General features: G+C 41.1%; 1 protein-coding gene across 2 annotated transcripts in view; it reads left to right on the forward strand.

The window, feature by feature from the left end:
• Positions 1-12,943, forward strand: part of SFMBT1 (Scm like with four mbt domains 1) — a 142,920-nt gene extending 129,977 nt beyond the window's left edge. For both annotated transcript variants that reach the window (XM_084635383.1, XM_084635382.1), the window contains 6 exons: positions 12-121; positions 2,237-2,412; positions 3,183-3,361; positions 3,723-3,968; positions 5,301-5,429; positions 7,427-12,943. In XM_084635383.1, the coding sequence (XP_084491509.1) occupies positions 12-121; positions 2,237-2,412; positions 3,183-3,361; positions 3,723-3,968; positions 5,301-5,429; positions 7,427-7,567 (981 nt within the window). In that variant the 3' untranslated portion in view covers positions 7,568-12,943. The remainder of the gene's footprint in view (positions 1-11; positions 122-2,236; positions 2,413-3,182; positions 3,362-3,722; positions 3,969-5,300; positions 5,430-7,426) is intronic.
• Positions 12,944-13,155: the final 212 nt, after the last annotated feature.

Here is a 13,155-nt window from a genome sequence, read left to right on the forward strand (position 1 = left end):
TCCATTTGTAGGTTCTCACTTTATTAATCAACGCAGCCTACAAACCTAGCCGTGTCCTTCGAGAACTCCAGCTGGATGAGGATGCTGCCTGGCATGGGCATGGAGAGACCCTGAAAGCAAAGTAAATTCCTGCCCCACATCCCAGTCCAACTGATCCCAGCAGTAATATCTTCTACAATCTACATTTTTGTTTAACTATTTGCCTTTTAGGAAAATTACATGAGGTTTGTTCAAGGGAGGGAGGGATAGCTCAGTGGTTTGAGCATTGGCCTGCTAAACTCAGGGTTGTGAGTTCAGTCCTTGAGGGGGCCATTCAGGGATCTGAGGCAAAAATTGGGGATAGGTACTGCTTTGAGCAGGGGGTTGGACTGGATGATCTCCTGAGGTCCCTTTCAACCCTGATATTCTATGATTCTAAGACAAATAAGGACATTGCAAAACTTAACCCTCCAACTCGTGCAAAATGTTTCAGGAACATCCAGCAGAGTGCAGCTGGTGTGCTGTTGCTTCCTGTATCAGGCGTGCTCTGATACTACTTTGGTTTCAGTGCAGTATTACTGGAGTAACTAGCACAACATAGCATATGCGCTAGCAGATCAGCAGCAAAAGGGTAAAAGATTTGTAATTTGATTGAAGATAGTTTTGTGTTTCTGCTTTGAAAGTGTCAGGAAAGGTTTTCAGGCTGTCAGGACCTTCAGCCAAATTCCATTTAAATATTAGCCTATTTACTGAGCTGGAGTCCAGCACTGGGAAGAGCTGGGTTGGGGAATCCCTTTTACATTTTTGATGCAAATATGCTGCCCAGTGCTCCTGCTGGGCCTTACTGGTCTATGATTTCACTGTTACTGAGAAACCAATATGTGGCGAGGAACCACAGTGAAAGAACGTTGTGATCATGTTAACATAATAGAATTATTAAACCCAGCAATTTTGAGCCACTTGGTTAACTACCCAAAAGAGAAGAAGGATCGTCCTGTAGTTGAGGCACTGGACTTTTACCCAACCAGGAGATCAGGATTCTGTTTCCAGCTCCGCCACAGACTTACTGCATGACCTTAAGCAAGTCACTAGCTCTCTCATTGCCTCCGTTCCCCAACTGTAAAATGGACATACTTACCTACCTTGTCGGAGTTCTGTGTACTCAGATATAGTGATGAAGAGTCCATAGAAAAGCTTATGTAAATAAAATAGTGTGAGAAAGGAAAGGTCAGTTTTGAGTGGCTTACTGCAGTTATTAAATATATTCATCTGATTTAACAGTGAGGTCAGAGATGAGTGGGCAGGCTACCTATGAAAATCACTGCCTGTTTTTTCTCCATGTTTCAGATTTTTAGGGCCATTATGCAATTCTAAATAGAAGAACTGTGGTCTGAGGTATCCCCAATAGACTCACTAGCACATACCACTGGATGTACTAAAAAAGCAAAGCTTGGGAATGATGCTTGACTCAGCTATGCACAACACCCCCACAGCATGTAGTTCCTCCATAAAATCTGTCTGCATCATATAAGGCTAGTAGACAAATAGAAAATGCCCTTTCTTATTGCTTCATCCTCCACAGGCACCAGGGAAAACATTAGTTTGTTGTCTGTAGTCAAAAGAGAAGTTGTCATTCTGGCACATAGAGCCATGGTGTTAGTAGCCTTTCCATTCCTTGATAAGTTGCTGAGTAGGTTGAGGAAGAGTGGCTGGTGGCACAGGGGGGTTGGTAATGTGATATGTAGCTTTCCACGTCCAGATAACCTGCCAAATGAACCTGAGTTCACTAGGGGCTGTAAGTTATCCATTTAATCGTTGTTCAGTGGCCTCTGCAGTGAGTTGGAGTGAATCCAGATCCTAGTAAGCAGGTGTCTACATCCAATGGACATTAATTGGCAATTTTTGCATTACCATCTTAGATTAGCTGGTATAGTCTCCATACTCATATAAAGTATGGGAATATTTCTTCCAAATTATATTGGAAACATACTAGCAGGGCAGTGTGCAAAAGCTTGGCACAGCAACTGCCCATGCTGTACTAGCTTGTTAATATGTATTCACATGTGCATCTGTCATTTTATATTGCTGAAGGGAGGACTTGGTTTTTATGATTGTTGATCCAAAGCCTTTCACAAGCTCTCTTCAAACTTATTTTGAATATGTAATGTCTGATGTTGATAGTGTAATATAGCATCTTTATCACAGTGAATAACAGTATTAGGACCCGCTAGATTATGATGATATTCTCCAATGGCAGGTACAAAGGGAAGAGTTACCGTGCCACTGTGGAGGTTGTGAGAACAGCAGATCGGGTGGCAGATTTCTGTAGAACAACCTGCATCAAATTGGAATGCTGTCCAAATCTCTTTGGCCCGCAGATGGTGCTAGATAAGTGTTCAGAGAACTGCTCAGTCCTGACAAAGACCAAATACAGTGAGTAGATACCAGGGTTTTTTGCCAATGTAATGATCTTCATTTAGACCATGCCTTTGATCCAGAAGGATCTCAAAGTGTGTTACAAATTATATATCACTTCATATATATCATTATATATCACCCTGATGAGCAGCCCAAGTGCTAATGATATAGACCTAGATACCCATATCTTGGATCAAAACAATGATTATCTAACAGTGAACTGCAACATCATAAAACCAACTATTATGCCTAATGTTGTATTAATTCCTGCTGATGATTTCTAGGACAAAAACTGATTCCAGGATACTTTCATTAAAAGTTATGTCTCTCCTGCCACTCTGCTTTAGAACAAGCTGCCTCCATAATGTATTTTACTAATTTGAACTCCTGGCCACAGTCAGTGTAGATTATGTATCATCTCAATAGATCTGTACAGGGCATGCCAAATCCTGCAGAACCCCACCACCACTATCTGCCACTCTATAGCTGCTGATATTATTTGCACCAAAATCTGTTCATTTGAGGCCTTTCTCAGAACTAAAGAAATATAATCTCCTTTTGTCGGGTGATTAACTTTATTAATAAACACATATTTAATGTATTGTATTGAAGGAAAGAATAGACCCATTCATGTTGATGTTCTCCACAGTTGGGATTTCTGCTGGAAAGCTTTCTGTTAATGATTCTGCATTCCTGAGGGCTGATAAGTGATAACCTAATGATGCTGAAGTTCCATTGCAACACAACACATGTGAAGCACACACCCTTTGCTTTTGTCTATGTAGCACACTATTATGGGAAGAGGAAAAACAAAAGGATTGGCCGACCACCAGGTGGCCACAGTAATCTGGAAGCAGGCATGAAGAAACCAAGCAAGAGGAGGAAGAGACGAAAACACTTCTTTGTCCATAAGAAAAAACGTTTGTCCACCTCAGTGGACAACTCTCCAGTTGGATCTCTCCAGGTATGCAGCTAGAGAAAACTTGCACAGTACAGTGTATGTTCATAGATTGCCTCAGTGTTGGAACAGGACTCTGTGCACAGCAAGTTACCAGTTCCTTTAGACTCTGTGCAGCCAAACGGTTACTGTAGATCAGAGAGACAAGGTGGGTGAGGTAGTATCTTTCAAAGTCTTATCTCTCTCACTGGCAGAAGTTGGTCCAATAAAAGATATTACCTCACCAACCTTGTCTTTTTAATATTCTGGGACCAACATCATTACAGCAGCACTGCATGCAACTGTGAGCGTAAAGATCAGAGACTATCATAGGACTTTTATGTACTAAATTTCCCATTCTAAATTTATTATTTCTCTTCTCTTTCAGGGCAGTGGGGGAGAGGAAGAGGATGACCAGGATGACGTAGATGAAGAATCAATGAGTGAAGACAGCACCTCAGAGCAGCAAGATGAACTGCTTGAAGAGTCGGAAGTGTCGGAGAAGAAATCGCGGTCCTCCTCTCCCACACAGAGTGAACTGTCCCACTGCCTGGCTCAGGATCAAGACAAGCGGAAGAGGAAGCTCCGGACCTTTTCCTTCTCTGATGATGAAAATAAACCCCCTTCACCAAAGGTACCTCTTAAAGCACAAAATCTTTTACTTCCTCAGTGATTTGGTCACTTCCCCAGGTGTGGGGAGGGAGATATCATTAATTCAGAATTTTCCTCCATTTGGCAGTTTGCTGTGAATTTCACTAATTATCCTGATTGAAAGTTGCTTTTAATTTCCAGTGTACACCCGGAGCATTCTGTGTCCTGTCTTCCCAGTGCTAAATGCAAAAGTGACATTCCTTGAATTGCAAGGAGAAGGGTTGACAGAGCAAATGTTGACTCTCTAAAGGGGTTTAATATAGCAGCTGTGATGATTTAATCTGTTCACTCAGCCAAGGCCAAAATTCTCTTGTAAGAGGATCATATCTTTGAAAATTATTATCAAAATTATCAGCAAATTTTGCTATTTCTTAAAAATAAAAACCCCCTATTTGTGATGAAGTGACAAGCTGCTGCTGTACCAAACTGTTCCTTCAGAACTCGAGTATGCATTGAATCTGTAATTATTAAAACTTAAAATTAACATAACTGTAATGAAATGTAGTTTGATTATATCAGGACCCACCCAAAGCTTAAGAAACTTCTTAAGCATGAAAATAAGAAGGTCCAATGTGCCATTGTCATATTGCTTAAAATGCCATCAGAAGCACTCCATAAAATTTTCACTTCCATCTCCAGTAGAGGCTGAAAAGCAATACATATCACAACTATCACTTCCACACAACCTTAATGGTGACTTCATATTCTCAGATCATCTCATAACGGTCTATTCATTTGGAAAGTTATTTTGCCCTAATATTGCCAAGGTCACAGCTAAGATTTTGCTTGTGTACTGTATGTGATGCTAGTCCAGACTTCTGGTGTGATACAGTGATAATCAGGGGGAGTTCTGCACCTGAATGGGAAAGATGCATTCTCTTGTTTTCAAAATACGTGTTTTCAGGCCCTGCAGCTACCTGGGAATCCAGGAGCAGAGAGAAATCCAATAAGAGCCTGAGATTGTGCACCACCATGCCTGGTGTTAGGCAGGGGCCATGAACTTGAGGGGACTAGCCCTTCCCATGCTCAAAGCAGCATACAGATATTACTGATCTTCACGACTTGTCTGGGAAGGAGGCGAGGATACTACCCCAATTTAAAAAATGTTAAAATAACGAGTTTGGGGAATTTTTCCAAATGCTGCACAGCAAGCCATTGGCAGAGCTGGGATTTTAGAACTCAGCACTTCCTGACTTCTGATTCTTAGCATTCTGCTAGACAATGCTACCTCTCAAGTTCAGAGTTATTTTAGAAACATGCTATGTGGACATGGCAAATATAACGTTTTGGTATTTGGGGGGGGCGGGTGGGTTAGGAAATAAAGAATGAAGTTGCCGAAAAGCTGCAGCTGGACAGTAATCCTCTGGAATGGAGCGTGGCTGATGTCGTGCGGTTCCTCAAATCCACAGACTGTGCCCCGTTAGCCAGAATTTTTCTGGATCAGGTATGCAACACTTCTTTTTAAAATACGTGAGCCTGCTGCTGCATTATCTGCTGATTGACTGACCACATGAAACCAGTTTTAATTACTAAAGGGTAAAACATAGTTGCTGCAGTTTTTATAATGTTTTTGATATGGCAAAAAACTTTACACTTTGTTTCTTACAGCTCGTTCTAGCATAGAGGCATTCTATTATGTTCCATTGCCTACTGAACGTTTTGCTATGTGCTGCATTTGATTTCCAAAACTGACTTGGGAGAAAACTGTTAGGCAGCAACTAAAACAGGTCACAATGAATTCAGTGGCCTATTTGAAAGAGGATATAGAGCTTGTTATTTTGACCCAAGTAGCACTCCCAGTGTCAAATGATTGGTAAATATTGTACCGTTTACTATAAATAACACTTACAGAGTGCTTTGTAAACCTTAAAGTTTGGAGACTGCTCAATATTTATTACCAGGCATCACACAGTGCTTTGCTGATGCACTAATGAAGAGGGAGTGTGATAAATAAACAGGGGGATAGCTCCCTTTGATGGGCACCCAGCCAGCCAGTTAGCTGTAAAATATCTCTTGGTAGCTGTTCTTTACTTGCTTTACCTGTAAAGGGTTAAAAAGTCCCCCAGGTAAAGGAAAAAAAAGTGGGCACCTGACCAAAAGAGCCAATGGGAAGGCTAGATTTATTTAAATGGGGGGAAAAAAACTTTCCCTTTGTCTGTTGTTTCCTGGACTGCAGGAACAAGGAGCAGCAATGCTGTAAGTAGAAATGCTGTGTAGGGTTTGAACCAGGTATGAACAAGTATTTTGCATACCTAGAAGAAATAATTTGGATAGAGAATGTTTAGTTAGATGCTATCTGGTTTATTTCTTATCTTGTAACCTTTAAGCTAAACCCCCAAGAAGTTAGTCTGGGTGCTTAATTTTTGGAATTGCTCTTTTAAAATCTAGCAAATGCCTATGTTTTAGCTGTATTTTCTTTCTTTTTGTTTTAATACAATTTACTTTTTTTAAGAACAGGATTGGATTTTTGGTGTCCTAACGGGTTAGGTTTGTGCATGCTGTTTGATTAACTGATAGCCAAAGAAAACAGCTTCGTTTTCTTTCTCAGCTCTTCCCTGGAGGGGGGTGAAAGGACTTGTGGGTACTCCACAGAGAGGAATTCCCAAGTGCTCCTTCCTGGGTTCAAAGGGGTTTTTTTGCATTTGGGTGTTGGCAGCATTTACCAAGCCAAAGGTCAGAGAAAAGCTGTATCCCTGGGAGTTTAATACAAGCCTGGACTGGCAAGTATTAACTTTTAGAATCCTTGCGGGCCCCCACTCTCTGCACTCGGAGTGACAGAGTGGGAATTCAGCCTTGTTTATCACAGGGAGTCATTAGGGAAAGAAACTTTAATCCATATTTAAGAGGGTATCAAAAATACAGCACAAAAGTGAGAATCCTTTTAATGTATTTTTTCATATTACATCTATTTTTCAAAGGTGGATTTTGCTAGTCTTGCCTATTAAGTGCCCAGTACTACAAATTGCCAGGCCCCTCCTGGGTGGTGAACACAAATTTTGCTAAGGGCATAATATGAAGGCTGTAGGTGTTATTGAGGGTGTAATTTGGCTGGCACAACTTGTATTACAGTGTGGGGATGCATGAGAACACAACCCAGATTGCTTCTCTGAACACAGATTGAGTTTGCAGGGCTAGAAATTAGGAAAAAAACATTACTTGTAAACTGAATACATTTTCTCTGGAACCATTGAGACAGTAAGGATGAAACCATATGATATCTTGTTTAGACAATTTAGAATGGACCTGCACTTCAAGATGAGGAAGGAAGGAAGCAAGTAGGTGATGAGAGGGAGATTTCTAGCTAAATGAAGCAGCACAAGTGAAACAGCAAATTCCTAGAGGTAGAGAGTCATGAGCTGAAACTCGAGGAAGCCAAAATTTGAATGGGAGTAAATGAGCAACTAATTCTACCTTACCAGTGTTTTGTTTGTCTCCTGACAGGAAATAGATGGTCAGGCTCTTCTCCTGCTCACCCTCCCCACTGTTCAGGAGTGCATGGACTTGAAACTTGGGCCAGCTATTAAACTTTGCCACCACATTGAAAGGGTCAAACTTGCTTTTTATCAGCAGTTTGCTAACTGAGGAGTGGCCAAATGGAAGTGGACCTTTGGAAGCACAACTGCAGCAACATGCTCCTCCCTTTCTGGCAGCGAAAGCCAAATGGGGTTAAAGTGAGGCTCCAGTTCTGGTGACCTACAAACATCTGTTCAGCCACAGTTTTGCACTTTGAGGGAAGGAAGACAACATCTGGAGCAAAATGTCAATGCAAACATAGCAGCTACCCTACCAGCTGGCTGCTAGCTTGGGAACATGAGTCTCTCACTCTGATCATGCCTTTTTTAATTTTTAAAAAATGGTTACAGAAACGTTTCCTATAAGGAGACAGACGTTTCAAGAGTTCTGGTGGTGCAGAATTAAAAAAGATAAAGGAGAGACGGATGCCATGTAAGTGAGAAGGCAGCTACTGGAAAATGTTTTTTCCTATTCCTAACCAATCAAGAAGAACTCCATTTCCTTTCTCCGAAAGAGAACATTTGCTTTAAGACAGCACTAGCTTTGGGATGTGCTCTTTACACATCAGCGCTTTTTTTTTTTTTTTAATTTAAATTAGCTCATTGTCAGGACAATGATGTGGCCACAGGGTTCTGAATGTACAGTATAGCAAGAGTGTTTTTTATATTCGTGTTTTGGGATTTTTTTTTTAAACTACCTCTGCCGCCTGCACAGTAAAAGTGGTTACTGAGGATGGGAGGGGGTTAATTCTTTTGAGAAGTTCATTGGTAGCTGTACAGGTTTGCGTGCGCTCTCTCTCTCTCCCTTCCTCCTCCCCCCCCCCCCCCCCCCCCGTGTGTGTGTGTTGGGGGTGGGAGAAAGGGAAAGGGCTTCGTTTTCTGCATCCTGGCTGTCAGGTAGAATTACTGGACCTATCTTTTAAAAACATGGCTTGAATCTCTTTGTCCCTTTTCTACATATACAAAGTAGCTGGGATCATAGCAGAGCATATTAAATGCTGCTCTTCTCCCTGCCCCCACTACATGAATCTCAGGTCCATGTGTAAACTAGGAAAATTCACCATCAGTTCAGCTCCACCAGAGAAAGCAAGTGTGGGAGCTGCAGTGTGGACATGACTCAGGTTTTTTTTACTCAGAGAAGGCCATTTGGTAAAAGTGATTGAAAACTAAGCCCTGCCTACACTGACTTCTTCCAGTGGAGCTGCACTAGTGGTGACCTGCATGTCAGACCTGAATGGAATCAGATAGCCATCATAAGGAGCTCTGCACAGCTGTTCTCTTCATAAGCTTTTAGTGGGCAACAGAGCCAACCTTACTGTCTAATATGCTGTGTGAAATGGCATCAAACCTCGGACCCACTTGAAAATGAGCACTGAGTTCCAGATTCCATTCATCAACCTCTGCCTGTATTCGTAAATGTCTGGGGGAACATGAGCTGAGATTTTACATATAGGTGGGAAATCAGAAAGCATGCCTCCCCTGTTTTTCCCTCCACTCAAACTCACTCCTGCAGAAAGCCCTGAGGCAGGTACTAGGATACTTGAAGAAAGTAGAGGATGCTGGTGCTTGCTAAGAGAATTTGTTTGAGGAGGCAATGCGGGAAAGATATGTTTAGTGGCTTCCAAGATGTATGGTAGCTAGAGACTGGCCATAGAGGCAGTCTGAGCTCCATGCAAGCCTACTGGGTTTAGTTCCTAGGATGTTGTATGAACCAAACTGTAGGGTTCAGTTAGGGAATCCTTTGTAAACTGAAAACTGTAGGATTCACCTTGTCCTAGTGTCCATTCCTGGCCTATCCAAGACACTGAGGGGAAGTGAATGCAGTGAAGCCTCTTTCACTGAGAGCAGCTCTGGATAAGCAGAGTGTTTCTTTTGCTGCAAGTCTCTTAAAATACTTCAGTCAAGGCAAAAATATTTAGAGAAGTGCTAAATTCCAAAGAATCCTCCTCCTCCACCCTAAAATGAAAATCTAAATGTAAGACAAACTATTTACCCGTTCGTACCCTTGCGGGGGTGGGGGTGTGAATGAGATGCACACTCCTTTCTTTTGTTTTTCAATCCATAGCTAGCGAGGTTTAAAACAAATTTTTATTGAAATCCTGTTCCAAGCCCCTCCCAATATGCATCTAATAATGGAAATTTTGGTCTGATTTTTCCCTTGGGGAAATGGAATGACTTTTGGCATTTTGCCTTGACAGACTTGACCAACAGGCAACATCAGAGCTGGACGATGATGCAGAACAAAGTTTCCACGACCCTCTATTTAATTGAAGGAAAAGCTGACTCCAAGCACTGATGGCTCTGTAGCCAAGACGGCTGCATTTCCCTCCTGATAAAAATGGGTGTGTTTAGGTAGATGTCAGAAAATAACAGAACTTAAACATAAAGAGATATTTAACTAACTTTTTATCACAAAGTCTAGGGTTTTGTTTTAAAGTATCAATTTCATACTCCATTTGTGAGCTGCTTCAGAGGCCAGTGAAGTAGCTACAGGTCACCTTGGGCATGTTTTATAGGCTGATTTTTCTGCCTCACTTCGGAAGGCATTGGCAGTCTGGTCCCAATGGGATCCACTTTTATTTGAGTTTTCAAAAGGGATGTTTTCCATTGTTTGTGTATAATGTTTCTGTGCTGCACACGTGTTCTTGTACACATCACTTCCTGGGGAAAATGCACTCTGTCTTTATTGCTAGATTTAAAGGGGATATTTGGGGATTGCCTATGGATGGTCTTTTTATTTGATACTGTTTTAAAAGATCCTTTTCCATCTACAATACAAAGACGTATTTTGGCTTGTATCTGTTGATCTTGCACTGACATGACTTGAAATAGGCTCACATGCTACTGTAGTTCCTTTGTTTCTGCAGAATTGGATAGCTTTGAGTAGCTTGTTGGGTGATCTTGGCATTAGGCTAATCATATCTTCATCAGCAGGTATTGCTGTGACCTCACCTGGCTTCAGGGATTATACTGTATCCACTTGCCATAAGTGTTGCATGGGAGGTGGGGGGAATTAAGGGCAATGGCATTTTGCAAGTCTCTAGGGAATTATCACTACAGGAAAATGAGCTCCTTATTAGGTACCACTTATTGTATATACAGAGGTAAAGGAGGCTCTTCCATGGCTGACCAGTGGAGGAGCACAGGATTTACTTTTCCTGCCTCCCTCACTTCTTTTAATATTATAAACTTGAGTGGCTGCATTATACACCCTGAGTTTAGCACATCATAGCTTTAGAAAACTTAGGGTGCTACCCGCATAGCATTTACTTACAGGGCTACAGTTAGCCATGTTGGGCAAGCAGATTTCATTAGTGGGTATTGAACTCCCTGCACTAGTAGAAAATGAGCCCATAGCAGAGAGGCGCTTGGTCTCTAAAAATGTGCATATATAACGTCCCTTGGATGGCAAGTTAACATGACCCAGTTACTATCAGGTTCAAGAGCAGCTTTTAGCCTACTCTCTCAAACAGGCAGAGATGAATGGAAAGAGACCCTTCCAAAAAGGGAAAGATACAAGACTGATCTAAAGCTACTTTCAATTTTTTCTAGAATTTTTTAAAAAATCAAGTCACTGCCTGAGGAACCAAGTAGAAAGCCATTCACATTTGAGGATGGTACAGAAGTCCAAAGAGCTTGCCAGACCCTTATGGATTTGATAAAGACCGTGTTTGGTGAGACTCAGGTGTAGTTTTTAGATTCTGCCTATCACAACACTAAGAGTTCTCTGTTGTGGTAACAGACTTTGGTGCTAGATTTCTTATTCCCAATTCTAATGATATATATAGAGAAGAGAGGACTGTTAAGTTCAAAGCAATATAAATATATTTATTACTTGCAGGACTTAGCACTCCATTTTTCCACATGATGTACAAAGATTTTATACATAACTAGCACGAGGCTTGATTGGCTTATGAGATCTTGATGGCAGCCAAATAGGCTCTGCAAACCCATCAAATTCTGCAGTTTAAGATTGGATAGGAAATGGATGCCTTTGCAAATCCATCCCACTGTTGTGTTCAGGACAAAAGAGCAAGGCAAGTACGTTGGCAAGAAAAGTCACTGGATTAGGTAACCTTATCATAAGCCAAAAATATGATACCATACATAGATTCTTCCGAACTAGCTGCTGTAGGACTGGTTACTGCCTACTGTGAGTTTTTAATACATTCACTAAGCACAAAGGCCCAGTCCTCACAGGTATTTAGGCTCCTAACTTCCATTGAAATGAGTTGAAGTTAGGAGGCTAAATACCTTTGAGGATCTGGGCCAATTGAACTGAGTGTGTCTGAAGACTTCTTAAATGTTGGTTGAACACTATTTCAAATTAATTATGTTCTGAGCCACATTTTAGTGTGTTGCCTAACTTTTCCCAAATTATACAAATAGCCTTGTTTTTGAAGGCAGCCTTATGGGTGAAAGGTTAGAGTGGGTCATGGTTGGATACACTAATTATGGTATAAGCTTCATTATTGTAATTTGCCTTTTTTTAATATCATATTTGAAAACTGACCAGCAAAAATGGAGTAGAAGATTGGTAGGACTTCAGTGTCTCCATGCTGGATTCTAGCTCACCATAAATTGGATCTGTCAATATGCTGCAGCATATCACGCACGGCAGATGAAATTGTTTGATCAGAAGACAAACGTGCTCTGTTTAGTCTGACACCAGTGGTGAGAGGCTGAGCCCTGAGCCATGGAAGTCAGCAGATCTCACTCTGACAAACTTCAGAAGCAGAGGATCTAAGTGACTTAGCACAATCAAGCTGACACCTGTGATTGGCTCTGCTGTCCCATGAGTACCTGTGAAAGTCTCCAGCATTGCGTGAGGAATCAGATCTGGCTTTAGTGGTGAGGCTGAAGCTCTTGGTCAAGCAGAGTGAATGCATAGCTGAGTTTGTGTAGTCCAGGCAAAAATGAATACCTGCCTCTTCCAGAAGTCATCTAGCTTCAGTTTCCAAGAAGCCTCGTGGGAAGATACTTCCTGTGTTTCTCTTAAGGTCTCATGTTTCTCCTCCCTGTTCTTTTGTTTGTTTTTTTACTTGTGTTAAAGCCTTTGTAGACAATCAGAGGTCTGCTGGGAGGTTCCATCGTGGCTAGTATCACCATGCATAGGCCTCTTTCTTATACTAAATCATTGGAATTGATGCACTTTTCCTGTGTTTTGCCTTTTTAAATTTGCTGCTTGTTCTTCAACCAATCAACCAACAAAACCCAATTTAAATGCATATTGTGTTTGTGTCCTTCCTGCTTGCTTTTTTTCTTGTTTTTTATATAATATATGCATTGAGAGTGAAATATGAAATGGAGAAGAAATATGCACAAGAAAATATGCCTATCAAGTCCCATCATTTTTGATAGGTATAGCAATTTAATCAAAAGGTTTTTAAAAATATTTTGGATGAATATTTTGCTTCTTTCTCTGTAAATAAGAGTGTATATAAGTTTGTGGTATATTATGACAGTTTTAAGTGGTTGCAAGAAAATTAAAAAACAAAACAAGAAACAGCTATTGCAGGGTTGTTTTTGTTTTTAATCCAGTTGGGGGTAATGTTTTGTACACAAGATGGAAATAGGGGGAAAAAATGCAGCTTTCCCTTTCCAATATGATAATTTGGGAACTTCATATGAAAGTTAAGTGCAAAGTACTTTACCACA

The sequence above is a fragment of the Lepidochelys olivacea genome, assembly GCF_965140295.1.
Source record: "Lepidochelys olivacea isolate rLepOli2 genome assembly, chromosome: 7".
Taxonomy (NCBI): Eukaryota; Metazoa; Chordata; order Testudines; family Cheloniidae; genus Lepidochelys; species Lepidochelys olivacea.